The sequence below is a fragment of the Babylonia areolata genome, chromosome 13 (assembly GCF_041734735.1).
Source record: "Babylonia areolata isolate BAREFJ2019XMU chromosome 13, ASM4173473v1, whole genome shotgun sequence".
NCBI classification, from domain to species: Eukaryota; Metazoa; Mollusca; class Gastropoda; order Neogastropoda; family Buccinidae; genus Babylonia; species Babylonia areolata.
Window position 1 is genome coordinate 31681634 of NC_134888.1, and position 19350 is coordinate 31700983.

A 19350-nucleotide genomic window follows, 5' to 3' on the forward strand; every position below is an offset into this window, starting at 1 on the left:
GGTGTCTCCTTTGACTCGTTTAGAAAAAAATGCAGAAATGTATGAAATTTAAGACAGAGAGTTGGAAGTCAACCCAGACTTGATGACTTGTCTTTGGGATTTGATTCTTCAAACTCATTATTTCAGTCATTACAAATCACAGTCAAATCCCTCAGAATCAGATGAAAATGACAGACTGTTTCCCTTTCTTCCAGATTGTTTAGATTTGTTTTGCTCCATTTTCCTGTCATAGCACCAGAGGTTGAATTGTGAAAGTGGGTTAAGGTCATGTCTACATATGGTGAAGCAGATTCATATCATGATTGTGAATAATCAGCAAGTGACAACTGAGAGTTGGGGGAGAGGTTTGTATGCTATTTTTAGCCAGCCAGATAATGTTCAAGAAAAAAGTGGAGCAAGGCTGCTGGTAGGTTGGCTTTTTTTTTTTTTTTTTTTTTTTTTTTTTTTTACCCCTCAAGTTGCTCTCTGCTTGACTAAAAAATCCCATTGTCTCTCGTCAAGTCCCATTCACACAGCGTGAACCTCACATGTTGACACACTGACTGATGTAGTGGTGATTTATACCTGTTGGTCTTTGTTGTCTGCAAACCCAGTGTTTTGGAGGGTCACCAAACTGATGTGTGGTAGTGGTAAGTTTCAACATCTGAACAGTGTTTTACTAATTTTACAGTTTCTTGGAATGAGGTAGTCATATATCAGGCATGCATGCTTGTGAAAAACTCATTGTGGAAATACTTGTGCAGTCATTGTGCGACACTTGTGGAATCATTTGTGAAACACAGTGCATTCATTCATTGTGGAAGTCTCTTTTGTGATGGCTTTTTATGGAACTCAAGGTCCATGTTATTTTTCATGAAAATTGAAAGTAATCCGTAGCGGATGTTGCTGAGTATGAAATAATGTTTTTGAACAAACATTGTGTGTATTTCTGCATGCAGTTTCTCCTATCATCTTTCCACACAGCTTGTCACTTTGTCACATTTTACTTGCAACAGTTCTGCTTGACAAAGTTGGTGAAATAATACCATAGAAAGCACAGGCAGGAGATTAAAAAAAAAAAAAAAAAAAAAAAAGCAGTCAGGTGATAAAGGTATACTTTTCTGGTCAGACAACACTCTCTGTTTTTGGCTTTGGGTCAAGTGATACCCACTGTCATGTTCATGCATGCATGCTTGCTGTCTAGCATAGTGTGGCTGTGGTTTGTGACAGCCTTAACTCTCCATACGAACCGCGAAAGAGACGACGTTAACAGCGTTTCACCCCAATTACTATCATCAAAATATTGCAAGCGGAAGGCTCTTATACTGAAGACGTGAATGTTGACAAAGAATACCACAATTCTAACGACGGAAGCTAAAGGTAGGGTCATTCAGACACCCACTGGACATCCGAGGGGTCTGTGTAGAGGAGAAGAGAGGACTGGCCGTACTGAGTGAGTTAAACTTCTACTCAGTTTGCCCAACCATATGTGCACACAAGTGTTCTGAAATGATTATGAGTCATTTACATGTCCTATTCAGTGACATGTGAAAACAAATCAATACAAAATTACAATACCACTGCAGCCGCATTTTCCAGTCATAGAGTGCACCAGTTTGCATGTTGTTGCAGTCTTTCTCTGTGCTGTGCTTTCAGTTGCACAGGTATGTCAGAACTTTGTGATAATGACCTGGAGCAGGCTCGGTTTTGATATATGTGTTGTGTCGAAACCTATCACCATATCAGTTTGATAGAACTCAGCTAGGCGAATTATTTCTAATGATAAATGCACATAAGTTTGAGAAGAATAACTCAATGCACTGTACACGCTCCACTCACAAGATTTATATCTGACCAGCTTTTATGATGAAGTGGAAAGTGCACAGTCCAGCTTTGTAGCATCGTCACTGACATCTTCAGTGTGTTTTTTCAGACGTGAATTTGTGACTGTGAGGCAACAGACTGCTTTAAAACTGAACAATCATTCCTGTTCCAAAGAAAGAAAACAAGAACTGTCAGTGATCTATTTATTTATTTATGTATTTATTGTATTTTGTGTACATTTCTGTATTTGTGTCAAAACAAACTGAAGAAACACTGGCAGACAGTTAGATTGTGCATGCCTGTGGGTGACTGTGCATACGTGAATACCTGTGTCATCTTTGCGTAATATAAGTAAATTTCATAAAAGTATTTATGCCAAAACAAACAAAAGAAATACTAACCAGCCGCCATGGCGAAGTGGTTAGTGTCGCGGACTGACGGCTGGGATCACGCAGGTTCGAATCCCAGTGGGGGTGGGTTTTTCGGCCCGTGGCCGGCTCCTACCCAGAGTTGAGTGTGCTGTGGGCTTAAATGGGGAGACTGGGACCACACAGTTGAGTGTCATCCACTTCAAGGATGCGTATTTGGGTGTGTTGCTCTAATTACCTGACCAACACTGCAAGTGTCTGTATCTCTCGGGCCTGGTTAACGTTGGGATATCATTATGACAGGAAGTGTAGAGTACAGCCTTGTCACGCAGTCCCAAACCAAAATGGACCTCCATAGCAACATCGTCATTGTCATCGTCCTCCTCCTCCTCCTCCTCCATCATCATCAGTATGAACAAAACAGTCTCAAAGTCTATGTCCTTTCATGCCCTGCTCTCATGGTGACCTCAGTTTCGATACCCCTCCACTTCTGTGCTTGGGGTGAGTCCTGTCAGTGTCTTCAGTGTTGGCAGATTCATGGGGGTCTGCTGTTTGAGGGACGTGGTGGCGGTCTCCACACTGGGAGGGACGCTCACTCAGTCTGGCTCCGCGACTAAGCCATTATTGTCGTTAGTAGGGGCTTAGTAGGTGGTGTCCTAAGTACGTTGAATCAGAACAGGCACCACTGAACACCACCGAAGTGACTTAGCAGCAGTGCAGGGTCTCTTCTGGTGTGTGGCCTCCTGGTGACCTAACATCGATGGTTTCCTGTGGACTGCCGACGCTGGACTGTGACGGACGAACCCGGGGTGTGGCTGTGTATGGGGGAATCTAAATGAGCGGCGTGGGAGTAATGCCACTGAAACGGTGCAGAAGATGGGGCAACAAAAAAAACAAAAAACAAAAATCTGGCAGACCATTACACTGACAGACAGGCAAGCATGTACTCAACAAACACATTCTCCAGAAAGTGTTACAGCCTGAGTGGTCTGTTACCACACGATAGTTCTCATGAGGATGAACCTTGTTGATAAAAGTGGTATGGGTGGTCCACTCTACATTCATACAAATTTGTGTCAGATCGACAGCCGCTTATCAACACGAGTTTTATATCAGTAGTGGCTCAGTGTCCACCATTTGGAAACCAGGCATGCTGATTAAAGGTGGTCAAGCCACGTTTGCCCTTTCTGTCTGACTGTCTCATAAATGTTCCTTTTAATGAAAAAAAACAACAAAAACGTGTGCATTTCTTCAGACAGTGGAAGGGAGCTGATGTTGATGGTGAAAACATTTTCTGAAGCTGAGAAAAAGATTTTTTTTTTCATTAGTTGAAATAATAGAAAGATTTGTTTTTCTTTAATTGAAATAAGGTAAGTTTCACAATCTTTAAAAATTGGGGATATCTGTTTGAAAGTGTACAGTTGATAAAACACTGGATCTGTGCGTTTGACTTCTGTTGCAGAGTAAATATAACACACAGTTTATCAAAGTGGAATTTGACATTTTGTGAATTTTGTTTTTCATTCATCAGATCAATGAGAGGAGTGACAGTATTGGTTAGCCACATGTGAAAAACAAACAAACAAACAAAAAAAACAACAACATCCAACAGATGCATTTCGTCATGGTACATTACATAAAAAGAGTGCTGAAGGGTATGCAGTTGGTTATAACTGCACATGGAGTACCTTTAAGGCAAGGTTCAGTAGAAAAGCCAGACAGCTAATCTTTGGCCCTGTTCATATGGTGAGGTTTATCGTGCTAAGAATAGTGTTGTGACATATATTCCCATACATCCCTCCTGTTCCCCACCCACTCTTGTTTTTATTATAAATGATTCAGCGCCAAGCTTCAGTTTGCTTTCATGCTTGAATTAAAGGAGTACAGATTTTTTACAAAGGATTTGATGCATGCATAAACAGATAAGACTGGCTGTTGAATTAAGTCTCTAGATTGTCAGTATATGCAGAATGACGAAAGAAAAATTGTTGATATATTATTTGTTTCTCAAAAATAAATTGTCTTGAGGAGCTAATTTAAAGAAAAATGAATATTTAGCCGATTTTTGTTCATTTCATTGCAGGCTTTGTTGCCCCTGCTTGTCCCACCTGTTGAACCACACATCCACCACCCTTTATCATCATGCCTACACCCCTGTTATTTTCCCGAGTGACTGCAACATTGCAATCACAGCTGCTCCGACAATGCCTTCCACGTTGCCGTTTGACTACCCTCACCCACAACAACATGAACCAACCTCCATCTGTCCGGAGACTGAGAGCAGCACTCCCAAGAGCAACATCTTCAGAGCCGCTTCAGTCGACTCACCAGGGGTCCAGCATTCTGGGCTACAGAGACGCTTCAGCAAAGACGTTCGCAACAAAGTCCGTTCATCAGGAGACTGAGATCAGCAGGGAGAGACTGCAGGTGCCCCTGAAGGGAGAGGTGACGGGGGTCCCCTTGGTGTGGCTGCGTGATCACTGCCGCTGCCAGGCTTGCTACAACGTCAGCACTTCCCAGAAGAACGTGGACAGCTATTCCCTGAAGAACCTGTCTGTGGCCCAGTCACAGGTGGTTGGCGACACCCTGTCTGTGACCTGTGAGTGCTCATTGTCTGTCTGTGATGTGTGAGTGCTCATTGTCTGTGATGTGTGAGTGCTCATTGTCTGTGAATGCTCAATGACTGCTCATTGTGATGTGTCAGTGCTCATTGTAATGTGTGAGTGCTCATTGTCTGTGACTTGTGAATGCTCATTGTCTGCTCATCGATTCATTGTGATGTTTGAGTGCTCATTGTTTGTAATGTGTGAGTGCTCATTGTGATGTGTGAGTGCTCATTGTCTGATGTGTGAGTGCTCATTGTCTGCTCATTGTGACGTGTGAGTGCTCATTGTCTGCTCATTGTGACATGTGAGTGCTCATTGTCTGTGGTCATTGTCTGTCTGATGTGTGAGTGCTCATTGTTACGTGTGTTCATTGTCTGTGATGTGTGAGTGCTTATTCGGTTAATGTCTGTGATGTGTGAGTGCTTATTATGACATGTGAGTGCTCAATGTCTGTGATATGTGAGTGTTGATTGTCTGAAGTAGTGGTCACAGTCACTATGTTTAACTGGTGGTTTTGGGTGTGTGTTTTTTTAAGGAAAAAAGAAGAGAGATATTTTAGTGTTGAACATTTTAGTAAACAGATAGTTAAGGTTTTAAAGGAGTGAGCAAATGTGAAAGGATCGGAGCATTGAAACTCACTCGTTAAAGTACAGAGGCATGCATAACACACTCGTGAATATACAGACATGCATAAATGCACATGGATACACACACTAGATTTTAGGATTATGATTATTCTGTGAGACCCCTGTTTGGGCATGGAGAATTTCATAAAAACCAAACATGATTGATGACATTGGCATCATTGAAGGTAAAGTGAATGTTAATATTTCTGCCATACATGTACAACCATGCAAGTTTTAATGAATTTACAGTCTTAATGAGATTCTGTTTTCCTGCAGGTTTTACAAAGTGAAATACAGACTTGGGACATTGACATTTATTGTGAAACAACCGATAACTCTTTTGTATGTGTGCATACCCACATGCTTGCATGTAAACACACAAACACACACACACACATAACATTATATGTTTGTCAGATGTATGTGAGAACTATTTGTCAGTAAATTTTCTGTTTTCAATGTGTTGTACCCCTGTGTTGGACAAAACTTGGACAAAGACTCCATTTGGTTTGTTGGTGCTGGCATTGCCAGTGATAGTCATGAACATGTATCACCCATACAGACCTAGTACATGTGTAAGTGATGGACCAACTCATGACACGTAAACAGGGCTCTGTTGAGTCTGTACTACACCTATTGCCAGTCTGTCTGGCCTGGGTTAGCGCACATGGGATGGTCAAGTGTAAGTTTAAATTAAAAAAAAAGTCAATATTCTAGTGCATATGAAAAAAACATTGCAGTTCATACCTCTCCGACCCCTGTTGCCCTCTCCCTACTTATTTCTGGTTTACATTTCTACTGTCAAGCTGTAAAGCCATGGTTGTTTCCTTTCAAAACTGGTAGTTTTAAATTTTCTACTTTTTTTTTCTTCTTCTTCAAGCAATCAAAAACATACCCACAAGCAAAATTAATGAGGAAAATGGATTTTAATTGACACTGAGGGATATTGATGATTGATGCTTTGATCTTATGAGTATTAGAGTATTGTTTACTTTTCCTTACAAATGTCATCCATGGTTTCTACGTCATTGGTTTTGTTGTCCTGTGTTCATCAGTGTCAGTCAGAAAACTTTTTTTTGTTTTTTTTGTAATGATTGTTCAGGGCAGGACGGCCACGTTTCCAAGTACAGTCTTCAGTGGATAGCGGACAGTTTCTTCACCGCTGGCTCCCAGCCAGAACGCTTTCTGTGGGATGCTTCATTCATGAGAAAGGAACGGCTGCCAGTGACGAGCTTTGACCTGCACATGGAAACGGAAGATGGTCTGAAGAACACCCTGCAAAACCTCATCAAATATGGCTTTGCTATAGTGGAAGGGGTAAATGAAAAAAAAACAAAAAAAAAAACAGAACAAATGAAACCAACATCTTTTATCTTTATGTTAAACTTTACATATGTTCAGATGCATGTGTACAGTAATGTTTGTATGATTTTGAATTCAGAACTGATTCAGATGAACAACAATAACAATAATAACTCATTTACGCTGCACATGCGTACAGTGTTAAACTGGACGTGTATATGCGTGTATGTATATCCATAGCATGCGGACACACTCACACATCCACATGCATATAAATGTATACACACGCTCATAAGCTTATATAAGTATTCACATGCCAATGTACACACACATGCACACACAGCTCACTCAAAGGCATTTTAATCATTTTGTAAATTATTCAACAATTTTTTGTTTTGTTTAGAGCAAGACCTTTCTCTGAATCTGCCATGCAGTTTGCATCAAAGTAAACTAAGTATGAAATAGAATGTGTTCAAAGATTATGAAGGGAATGGAACAAGATGCAGAATTTGGAACAGACTTTACACACGAGTGGGCTTTTGTGTGTTTGACTGTTTTTATCCCTGCCATGTAGGCAGTCATACTCCCTTTTTTCGGGAGGCTGGATGACTGTGTGTTACTGTTATTACTTGTTCAGGCCCCGGCCTCGGTGGAAGGGACAGAGCTGGTGACAGGGCGCATCAGCTTCCCCCTGCAGACGGTGTATGGTAGTGTCTCCACCATGGTGTCTAATGAGCTGTCACACAGCGACACCGCCTACACCAGTGTGGCCCTGGGGGCTCACAATGACACCACCTACTTCAGCGTGCCAGCTGGGTGAGCAGTGGTGGACGTTGTGTGAGAAAGGGCGTGTCGTGTGTGTTGGAAAAGTCCTTTGTGTGTGAGACAGAGGGTGTGTCGCGTGTGTTGGTTAAGTCCTTTGTGTGTGAGACACAGGGTGAGTCGCATGTGTTGGTAAAATTCTTTGTGTGTGAGACAGAGGGTGTGTCGCATGTGTTGGTAGAGTTCTTTGTGTGTGAGACACAGGGTGAGTCGCATGTGTTGGTAAAGTTCTTTGTGTGTGAGACAGAGGGTGTGTCGCATGTGTTGGTAAAGTTCTTTGTGTGTGAGAGAGAGGGTGTGTTGCATGTGTTGGTAAAGTCCTTTGTGTGTGAGACAGGGTGTGTCATGTGTGTTGATAAGGTCCTTTGTGTATGAGAGAGGGTGTCGCATGTGTTGGTAAAGTCCTTTGTGTGTGTGAGAGAGGATGTGTTGCGTGATTTGATGCAGTCCTTTGTCAGTTGTGTGTGAGACAAGAGGTGTCTTGTGTGTTGATAAAGTCCTTTGTGTGAGAGAGAGAGGGGGTGTGTGGCATGTGTTGATAAAGTCCTTTGTGTGAGAGAGAGAGAGAGAGGGGGTGTCGCATGTGTTGATAACGTCTTTCGTGTGTGAGAGAGAGGGTGTGTTGCTAAAGTCCTTTATGTGTGTGAGAGAGAGGATGTGTCGCATGTTTTCGTGAAGTCCTTTGTGTGCAAGAGAAGACATGTCGTCATGTGTTGATAAAGTCCTCTGTGTGTGAGAGACTGGATCAGTGGATGTGACGCGTGCGGTGATAAAGTCCTTTGTGTGTGAGAGAGGGTACGTCATGTTTGTTGATAAGGTCCTTTGTGTGTGAGAGAGAGGATGTGTCACATGTGGTGATAAAGTCCTTTGTGTGTGAGAGAGAGGATGTGTCACATGTGTTCATAAAATCCTTTGTGTGTGAGAGAGAATGTGTCATATGTGGTGATAAAGTCCTATGTGTGTGAGAGAGGGTGTGTGGCATGTGTTGATAAAGTTTTTGTGTGTGAGAGAGAGGGTGTGTCATGTGTGTTCATGAAGTCCTTTGTGTGTAAGAGCGAGGATATGTCACACATGTTCATAAAGTCCTTTGTGTGTGATAGAGAATGTGTGTCATGTGTGTTGATAAAGTTCTTTGTGTGTGAGAGAGAGGATGTGTCACACATGTTCATAAAGTCCTTTGTGTATGAGAGAGAGGGTGTGTCACGTGTGGTGATAAAGTTCTTTGTGTGTGAGAGAGAGGATGTGTCACATGTGTTCATAAAGTCCTTTGTGTGTGAGAGAGAATATGTGTCATATGTGGTGATAAAGTCCTATATGTGTGAGAGAGAAGGTGTGTTGCATGGGGTGATTAAGTCCTTTGTGTGTGAGAGAGGGTGTGTGGCATGTGTTGATAAAGTTTTTGTGTGTGAGAGAGAGGGTGTGTGGCATGTGTTGATAAAGTTTTTGTGTGTGAGAGAGAGGGTGTGTCATATGTGTTCATGAAGTCCTTTGTGTGTAAGAGCGAGGATGTGTCACACATGTTCATAAAGTCCTTTGTGTGTGAGAGAGAATGTGTGTCATGTGTGTTGATAAGGTCCTTTGTGTATGAGAGAGAGGGTGTGTCACGTGTGGTGATAAAGTCCTTTGTGTGTGAGAGAGAGAGGATGTGTCACATGTGTTCATAAAGTCCTTTGTGTGTGAGAGAGAATGTTTCATATGTGGTGATAAAGTCCTATATGTGTGAGAGGGAAGGTATGTTCCATGGGGTGATAAAGTTCTTTGTGTGTGACAGAGAGGATGTGTCACATGTGTTTATAAAGTCCTTTGTGCGTGAGATAGAATATGTGTCATGTGGTGATAAATTCCTTTATGTGTGAGAGGGTGTGTGGCATGTGTTGATAAAGTTCTTTGTACGTGAAAAAGAGGGTGTGTCATGTGTGTTCATGAAGTCCTTTGTGTGCAAGAGAGGGTGTGCCTCATTTGCGCGAGAGAGAGTGTCATGTGTTCACAAAGTCCTTTGTGTGTGAGAGGGTGTGTCATGCGTTTTGATAAAGTCCTTTATGTATGAGAGAGAGGGTGTGTCGCATGTGTTGATAAAGTCCTTGTGTGAGAGAGAGACTTGTTTCTGTTTGAGGGTGTGTCACATATCTTTGTAAAGTCCTTTATGCATTTGAGAAGTCTGAGGTTGTTTCACATATCTTCATGAAGTACTTTATGTGTGAGAGAGATATCTGTTTGAGGGTGTGTCATACATTTTTGTGAAGTCCTTTGTGTTTGAGAGATCTGTTGTAGGATGTCATGTGTCTTTATAAAGTCCTTTATGCATGAGGGATCTGTTTGAGGGTGTCATCTGTCTTTTAAAGTCCTTCGTGTGTGTGTGTGTGTGTGAGCACTGGGTTTGTTTAACAAGTCTTTATAAAGTCCTTTGTATGTGAGAGATCTGTTTAAATGTGTTTCATATATGTGCGTAAAGTCCTTTATGTATGTGAGATCTGAGAGTGTGTCACATGTTTTCGTAAAGTCCTTTGTGTTTGAGAGATATAAAATTAAGGGTGTTTCACAAGTCTTTGAGTTCTTTGTTTTAAATGTTCTTTGTGTGTGTGTTTTGTTCAAGGGTGTTTCACATGCCTTTGTAAAGCTGTTTGTGTGTGAAAGATAGCTGTTTGAGGGTGTCACATATCTTTGAAAAGTTCTTTGTGTGTGTGAGCTGTCTGAAAGAGGTGTACAAGTCTTCATGAGGTCCTTTTTGAGAGAGATATCTGTTATTTAAGAGTGTTTGACATATCTTTAGAAAATCCATTGTCGGAAAAAGAGGGCGCAAGCCAGCGGAACAAAGGGGATGTTACCTACTTCCGGGAGGTTATTGGCCGTAGTTGCTTTCGTTTTCTCCGCATAGGCAGATAGTAGTTTGCACAGGACAGGAATGTCAGACCGCTGCCGGAGTCTGCACTAGTTGGGTCACGGTAAGTATGTTATTTGAACGTAATTTTAGATAGAAAATTTCCTTTGTGTGTGTGAGAGCTCTGAGGGTGTTTTATTGCAGAGATAAGCCAGAGAAGTGAAATAGGACACCCATGGTAAATGGGTTAATTGTCAAGTGACAACGCATCAGAGTTGGTTAATGTGGTTGCAACCTCACGCATGGCACAAACTGTAGACCTGAGGACTTGAAATAGGTTAGGCGTGGATGATTGAATGCATTTTGCCCTCTTAGTGAAAGTGTTATCACCTACAGTTTAAAAGTGAGTGCGTGCGTGTGTCTGCATGTACACCACACACACATACACACACCCTCACACACACACGCACACACTAACAAACGCACACACACTCACACTTACATACAGTGTTATAACCTGGAGTTTAAAAGTTTGAATATGTTTATATGTATATATACGCATGTGCAGCACACAGATGAGTGTATATGTGTGTGTGCCTGCACGTACACCACACACAAACACACACACATACACACACACACACACACATACACACACACACAATTTTTATGCACACATGCACGCACGCAGTGTTACCACCTGGAGTTTACACACACACACGCACTCATACACACTCATCTCTCACACACTGACACACACTCACCCTCACCTTTCTCTCTCATTTGTTAACTGCTTCATGAAATGAAGTGGGGGAGGGAAGGGGGAAAGAAGAAAGAAAGGCACTGACACAAAACAAAACACAAAGAGACAAAAAAACAAGACAAACAACAACAAAAAAACGCCTAAAAAGTCTGCATCAAAGCAGAAACCTTGATCCCGCTGCTCTTCTTTGTCCCTCTCTCTATGGACCTTTGATCAGAGATAGAAATCTTGGAGGTCCCAGGGCCTTCTTTATCATAGTGCAAAGAGGTTCCAGACAAGCTTCAGATTGTCACCCTGGCGCTTCACATTCTTATCAAGTCTGTATTGCTCCTCACACAGGAAGACAGGCGTAACCAGTTATCTCAATGTGGGGGGGGGGAGGGGGGGGGGTATGAAGGGACACAACTCTCTCTTTTTTTGTAGCAGACGATTTTCAGCATTGGACTGAAGCTCTGACACAGGATTTTTATCTCTTTGTATTTGTTGATGATGTAGATAGAATTGCATCTTTGCTTTCTGTCCCACCAGGAGTACATACAGTGGGTCTTTTGAAAGCATTAGGGATGTGTATAAAATTTATGCGTTATCAATAACCCTGTTTCTGTCCCATCAAGAGTACATGCAGTTGGTCTCTTGAAAGCATCATGGATGTGTGTTTGTGCATTATCAGGCCTGCCTTTTGTTCCATAAAGAGTACATGAAGTGTGTCATTTGAAAGAATCAGGGATGTGTATTGTGTTGTTTTTTTTTAGGCTGTTTTCTGTCCCATCAAGAGAATATGCAGTACATACTTTCCATTTTCAAAGCACAGGGACATATAATTATGTATGCGTTATCAGGAGGAGGAAGGTGGCAGAATAGTTAAGATGTGTGTTCACCAGTACAGTGTCTAGGAGGGTCTGGGTTCTAATCCAAATGTTCACCCTTTCTCCCAGGTTTGACTGGAAAATCGAACTGAGCATCTGGTTATTCAGATTAGACGATAAACCAAGGCCATATGTGCTGCACACACTTGGTGCACTGAAAAAGAACCCATGGCAACATAAGTGTTGTCCTCTGGCAAAATTTTGTTGTTGAAATGCGATCTGATAGGTACACAAGTATAAGCATGCGCTCAAGGCCTGACTAAGCACGTTGGGTTATGCTGCTGATCAGGGATCCGCCTAGCGGATGTGGTGTAGCGTATATGGATTTGTCGGAATGCAGTAATGCCTCCAGGGGAAAGTGAAACTGAATCAGTCAGAAAGCCTGTTCCCTTTCCCTCCAGAGTCCATGCAGTGCACCTTTTCACACTGTCAGCCACGTGTAGAAATGCGTGTTCTCACCGTCCCCCCCAGAGTGCAGGTGTTCCACTGCCTGGAGCATGACGGGGAAGGGGGCCACACGCTGCTGGTGGACGGCTTCCACGCCGCGGAGGAGCTGCGGAGGATTGACCCGGCCTCCTTCCGCTGCCTGGCCACCGTCCCTGTGCCCCATGAGTACATTGAGGGATCCCACTACCACCTGTACAGCGTGGCCACGGTGCTCTCCACTGACGTCGTGTCTGGGCAGCTCACTCAGATCAGGTGCGGTTTTTTTTCTGTGATGAAGCACATGTTGAAAGTAGTCTACAAAAACAAGCTGATTAGCCAGCCACCATGACAAAAGTGGTTAGCGTTGTCAACTGATGACTGGGAGGAGGTGGGGTGTTTTTTTGTGTTTTTTTTTCAGTTTTTCTTTCTTTTTTGTAGCTGGTTTCTACTCAGAGTTATCTGTGCTGTGAACTCTGGAAGATTTGAGACCACACAGTTGTGGATTATCCACTTCACACATAGCATCTTTGGGAATGTTTCTCAAATTTCCTGACACTGCAGGCGTCTATATCTCTCATCCTGGTTGAAGCCGGGATATAGTTATTATGAGAGCACAGCCTTTTGAAGTAGTCCTAAAGATAAATGGACCCCATAGCAGTATCTTCATCAACCCATCACTTTTCACTTTTATCAAAAATAAAAATGTCACAAAATTCTGGGGAACAAAACAAAACAAACAAAGTTGAAAAAGAATCATGTGAAGGTTGCTGAGTTAGCTTGGTTGTGCATATAGTTTAATAATGGTGGTGTGTGTAAAAGATCCCACAGCAATAAATAGGGTTGTCCCTGGCAAAATTCTATAGCAAAATCCTTTTTGATAGTAAAGAAGAAAAAAACAAACACTTGCAGACAAGGAAAAAAAAAAAGGTGGCACTGCCCTGTGGTGATGCACTCTTCCCTGGGAAGAGTAGTCTGATTTTCTCTCTGTGAAATTTGTTGTGGATTCATGTTTTTCATTCAGCCTCTAGTGCACAGATCTTTTAGGTGCACAGTTTTAAGCCCTGTTATGCAATGGAGTTTGGAGTGATGGCCTAGAGGTAACACGTCCGCCTAGGTAGCGAGAGAATCTGAGCGCGCTGGTTCGAATCACAGCTTAGCTGCCGATATTTTCTCCCCCTCCACTAGACTGTGAGTGGTGGTCTGGATGCTAGTCATTCGGATGAAATGATAAACCGAGGTCCCATGTGCAGCATGCACTTAGTGCACATAAAAGAACCCACGGCAACAAAAGGGTTGTTCCTGGCAAAATTCTGTAGAAAAATCCACTATGATAGGAAAAACAAATAAAACTGCACACAGGAAAAAAATACAAAAAAAAAGGGTGGCGCTGTAGTATAACGACGCACTCTACCTGGGGAAGAGCAGCCCGAATTTCACACAGAGAAATCTGTTGTGATACAAAGAAATACAAATACAAATACAAATAAATAGCTTATGGATTTATGATTGTGGAAGTCTGTAAAGTTTGTTTCAGATTGACTAGAATTAGTGAAACTTCTGAAATTTTTGTCAGAGTACAGGTTCAGTGGAGGGTACTGCTGGGAATGTATTTGTTGCATGTTGTTGACATTGTGAAACAGTTTCAGCTCTTACGAATGCATCATCTTGGTCTGCAATCTTTCCTTTGTGGATAATGATGGTTTAGCTTTGTGACAAAAACATGAAGTACTCACTGTCACAATGTCTGTGCATGTAAATTACACAGCCACATTCATATACTCACACACACAGGCACACATACTTTAGCAGGTACACATGCTCATGTGACCGAAACTACTGGTTGTGTGAATGTATGCACATGTGCATAGATAGTAATAGTATAGTATTTTATGTTTTTTTAAAGCAGCAAACAATGAAACAGAAATGAAAGGACGATTGAGAGAGAACTGGTTCTAAAAATATTTTTCAAACCCAGTTAGTTACACAAGAAGAGTTATCTTCCTTATTGACCTAAAAATGTTTTCTTTTTGTCAGTTACATTTATTTTGTTCATCATAAACCCCTTGATTGCAGAACACTGGTGAAGTGAGACCAGTGTTGCATAAGAAATTGAATTACTTATTTTCATGTACATTTTAAGTGGAACAAACAGCAGCTGGTTTTCCGGAAAATAAAAGTAAATGAGTCTGAAGAAGAAAAAGTTAAATGATGACTGTCATCCAGGCCTGTAACCTGAATTGTGTCAGGTGGCAGAATTTCACTGATGAGCGAGCGTACTTGCCAGCAGCAATTATTTGGTTGATTTACTCATTTTGTCACCTCTTTTATGTATTGATTGATATTTGCTCCCTGTGGAGCATAGGCCATCAAGGACATTTCTCCACTGAACTCGATTCTGGGCTGTCCTTTCTGCATCCCTCCAAGTGCTGGAAGGCGATTTCCTCAAGGTATGGCCAATCCATCCCCACGTTCATCTCAGGATCTGTTTCTCACACTGGTTCCTGTCCCCCTTTTTGCCACAGTTCCTCGTTTCTAATTTTGTCTGGCCAATGGATCTTAAAAATGCGCCTCAGACAAGTGTTGATAAAAGGCTGGATCTTCTGTAGCATCTTTTTGGTCATTCTCCACATATCTGAGAAGGATCGAGTTCACGTTGGAATTGAAGATGCATATTTTTGTTCTTGTGGCTATTTCTTTGGAGGACCAGATGTTCTTGAGGGTGATGAAGGCTGCATTAGCTTTGCATGCTCACTGACATGTTTATCAGTGCTGTCCTGTTTATCAACAGTGCTGCCGAGATAGCTGAAGGAGTCAACTTCATGTATCGGCTCACCACCAGTAGTGACTGGTTTGTTGGCAGATGCGTTGATCTTCATCAGGTTGTTTTCTTTCTGCTATTCTTACATTTTATCCAATCCCTTTTTCTGGGCAGGTTCAACCCATACGACCGCGCCCCCCTGAGGACCGTGTCGGCAGACCAGGTGGCAGAGTTCTACAGCAGCTACCAGGCCCTGACCCAGATCATCCGGCGCCAGCAGGGGGAGCTGTGGATCAAGCTTAAGGCCGGCATGGTGCTACTGGTGGACAACTGGCGTGTTATGCATGGCCGCTCGGCCTTCACGGGCCGCCGGGTCCTCTGCGGCCTCTACCTGCCCCGTGATGACTGGGTCAGCAGGGCACGCACCATGCGACTGCTGTGAGCTGCTGTGGGGGAAAACGGGGGCGGTAGGGATTTTGGGGGAGTTTGGCAGCAAAAGTTTTTGTGTTAGTTTGTTGAGGATTGAGCGTTTAAGCATGGCAAGGCCTGTTGTTCCAGTTTATACTTGAAAATGTACATGCATTACAGAGAGTGGTCTAAATATTAGGAAGACCAACCCCCCCCCCCCAAAAAAAAAAAAGGTGGAGGGGTGGGTTTCTGAAATAAGGGAGATCAGAGGGCTTGTGATTACCACTATGAAATGATTGGTGGAATTATTGTTCGTTGGGGGGTGAGGTGTGTCAGTGTGCCTTCAGGTCCTCCTGACAGTTGCAGTCACTGGAAGGATGACGATAAATTTCAAAGTCACTGAAGTTGAAAAATACAGATGTAATCAAAATGGACAAAAAATGGTGGATGCTGAGGGGTGATGGAGGTTGGAGAATGGGTGAAATAAAAAGAAAGGGGTCATCAGGACTTTGTGGTGCTGCGAAGACATCTTTTTTCCTCAAGGCCTGACTAAGCGCGTTGGGTTACGCTGCTGGTCAGGCATCTGCTTGGCAGATGTGGTGTAGCGTATATGGATTTGTCCGAACGCAGTGACGCCTCCTTGAGCTACTGAAACTGAAACTTTATTAAAGAGTGTGTTTCTTGCATTTTCAGTTATGGCATCAGATGTGACTCTTTTTGGTTTGATTTTCTCAGCAGATGCCTGTCATGAAAGTTATGCCCATCTGGGGAGAAGACAGTGGTTTTAGACAAAATGCCTGATTAACCCTTTGAGCCCTGACCACCGGTTTACCGGTGGTGGGGAGGGGTGTCATAATGCCTGGCCACCGGTTGAGCGGTGCGTAAACACTTGTCGTGTTTTGCTATTGGTTGACTTATATTGAAGAGCCAGTCAGAAAAACCGTAATATTCCGACGCCAGCAAACGCAGTACCAACATTGCTGCGCCCCCTCACTGTGTTTTGTGCATGTGCTTTGGATAAAAAATATCGGTTTCTACCATGAAGCGTGCAAAGTCTCAACCTGACACGCCTCCTTTGATCAACTGATTCTGCATGCTCAGATTCATTTTCAACATCACTGTCTGTAGCAAAATCATCCGATTCCAATTCCACCTCACTATCAGAGTAATCGTTGTCATACTCTACTTCCGATAAATCATTACTTGCTGCGTTGTGTACAGTTGTTTTCTCGCACGTTTTGTCCCTGATTTCTGCCCTGACGGGCCACGTTGAGACTCTGCATGCTTCAAGTGTTTACGCACCGCTTAACCGGTGGCCGGGCATTATGTCATTTTTCTCTGCCACCGGTAAAGCGGTGGTCAGGGCTCAAAGGGTTTAATACCAATTATTTGCAAATTTTGGCTCAGGAGCTCAGGCAGAAGGGTTAAAATTGCTCAGGGACTCAGGGCTCAAAGGGTTAAAGAGTTCATGAGTGGAGATAGAATTAACAGCCTTTTTTTTTTGTTTGTTTGTTTTGAAATTGTGTATTCAGAAATCATTACTAGTATGCATAATATTAAAATACTCGGAAGAAAAAAATCTGTCCTGTTTAAACTTAACAAAGAAATATAGGAGGAATGCTTAACGACAGAGACGTGACTCCATGAAAAGAGGGAAAGTGCACATCTAGGTATTCAGTGTTAGGAAAGGTGAATCTTTTTATCTGTTGGAAAACATTGACTGCAGATGAGGGAAGGGGAAGAAAAAAGATTATTTTTCACTAGCTGTGAAAATATGAACATGAATAGCAGTAATTTAGTTACATATTTCAACCTTGGGGTCTTCAGCAGATTGGAAAAGTGTGCAACAAAAACATACAGAACAGTTGTATCATAACATTCATCCATGTGACTGGTGAGGATACTTTTTTTTTTTTTTTTTACTTTTTGTTTTTTGTTCTTAATCCTCCAGTTTTGTCAGTGGTAATGACAGAGCCTCTTGAATTTGGTGACTGGTCTAAACAAGGGCAGACACCATTCCGGAGGCAAAAGAACAAATCAGGAATGTCGTAAACATTCCCGTTGTTGAGAGGAGTGAGAGGGAGAGGTCGATAATGGAGATGCTGTAATGTCACTAGGATTTCTTTATGAACAGGATTTGTTTTGATCCATGCATGTGTCGGATGGCTGTGTGTTAAACTCAAACGATAGTCAGATGTGGTTATTGTTAAAGAACATTTCAGACCAGTATTGTACAGCAGAGTGTTGTTGTATGAAGAAAAGTTTGAAGTAATCAGAAGCAGTATATTGTAGTAAATTCAGTGACAGTACTGAGAACTCCGTTTGGTCACTTGTTTATCAATAGTGCCGTTGACTAGTTAATGGCTTAACTGTTTATATTTTGATAATTTGCACCTTGTGTTAGTGTTATATTGTACACGTGTCATCCCACCTTGTTTTTATTTTTTCACAGTAGGCATGTCATATAGAGTGGATCAGTTTAACCCCTAGGCTGCCTATGTGACGAGATAACTCGTCATGGCAAGCATGTATGCTTCGCTGCCACAATGACGAGATAACTCGTCATTGAAATATTCTGACTTTTCCCTGCTTTGCGTTCAGTTCGTTGACAAAAATGCTGGTAGCTTTAGCTTTGGGAATCTTTCTGGATTCTGTTCATAGCTAGAAACCCCATGTACGTCATGAGGCAGTCCTTTATTTGAACGTTTTGGTTGGGTTACTGTCCCAAGTGTTTGCCTGGCTCCTCTCCTTGCTCGCTCAACAAAACGTCGGACTGACGCCGTGCTTAAGACATGCGATCGTAGCGAACTAAATCAACCAAGATTGCTTTCTTTTGCTGATGCTCAGAAAGATTTGAAGCCTAAACTCGAAGAAGACAGTAATAAACATTTACAGGACGATTTGATAGAAAATAAAGGGAGCAATCACTGGAGTGGCCAAGACACGACTATCAATGAGTGATGCCGGCTGTGAGTGATTTTCTTGGCACTCAGCCAACGCGGTCTGATGAGAACTGGATAAAGTGACAGTGTGAGAGGGGTGAAGAGGAGGGGGGTGGAGACTGAGGGGGCGTGGCCTCTCATCCACATTATCACTTGGAGAAGTCACAGTGCATTGTATATGTATCTCTTTTTATTATTATTTTTTTTATTGTGGTGGTTCTAGTATGATTTTGTGTATGCAGATATCCATTTGTCCAGAAAATATGATGTTCTAGTGCAAATTACCTGACTAATGTTAGTAATGAACAAGTTGAAAATGTGACAAAAAACAAAACACTGATTTCAAAACAACAGCATGTCACTAAAAATATATGAAATGGGAAAACATCATGTGTTTTGTGTTCTTTATTCATTTACCTTTCAGAAAATATATACTTTTATGGGTCTTTCTCCAATAACAAAGAACACAGAATTTTTTGAAAATTTATACCCGTTTTATGTGAAAAAACCCTGGCAAATAGACCTCACTTAAAACTTATTTTCCTGGTGCAAAAGGGTTAATAAGCATCTTTCATTTCTGTTGCTTTCTGGTAATGAGTGATTTCAGTTGAGGCAAAATATTTTTATCTCATACATCTTATGTGCACAAGATGTACCATTAAAATGAAATGCAAATTTACCACAACATTATCTTGAAGGTGTGTGTGGGAGTGAGAAAGGTTGTGCTCAGTTTTGTTTTCAGTGTTGCCTTTCTTTTTGCATCTTACACCTTGAAATGAGTATTAGTATATTCTTGTGATGCATATGTCATTTATTTTGATTTAATATCTACATCTTCAACT

General features: G+C 42.1%; 1 protein-coding gene across 1 annotated transcript; it reads left to right on the forward strand.

Annotated features, from left to right (window-relative positions):
* The first annotated feature begins 492 nt into the window (after positions 1–492).
* On the forward strand, positions 493–19294 carry LOC143289214 (trimethyllysine dioxygenase, mitochondrial-like). Its single transcript, XM_076598161.1, has 6 exons — positions 493–629; positions 4255–4770; positions 6506–6720; positions 7343–7521; positions 12446–12673; positions 15333–19294. The coding sequence occupies exons 2-6, from the start codon at positions 4314–4316 to the stop codon at positions 15598–15600; spliced, it is 1347 nt and encodes a 448-aa protein (XP_076454276.1). The 5' UTR covers positions 493–629; positions 4255–4313; the 3' UTR covers positions 15601–19294.
* The last annotated feature ends 56 nt before the right edge of the window (positions 19295–19350 follow it).

Bases quoted from the DNA above. Each gene is read 5' to 3' on its own strand.
- LOC143289214 (XM_076598161.1), top strand. From the start codon at position 4,314: ATGCCTACACCCCTGTTATTTTCCCGAGTGACTGCAACATTGCAATCA. The intron at 4,771-6,505 runs GTGAGTGCTCAT...ATGATTGTTCAG, and splicing joins CGACACCCTGTCTGTGACCT to GGCAGGACGGCCACGTTTCC. The intron at 6,721-7,342 runs GTAAATGAAAAA...TTACTTGTTCAG, and splicing joins GCTTTGCTATAGTGGAAGGG to GCCCCGGCCTCGGTGGAAGG.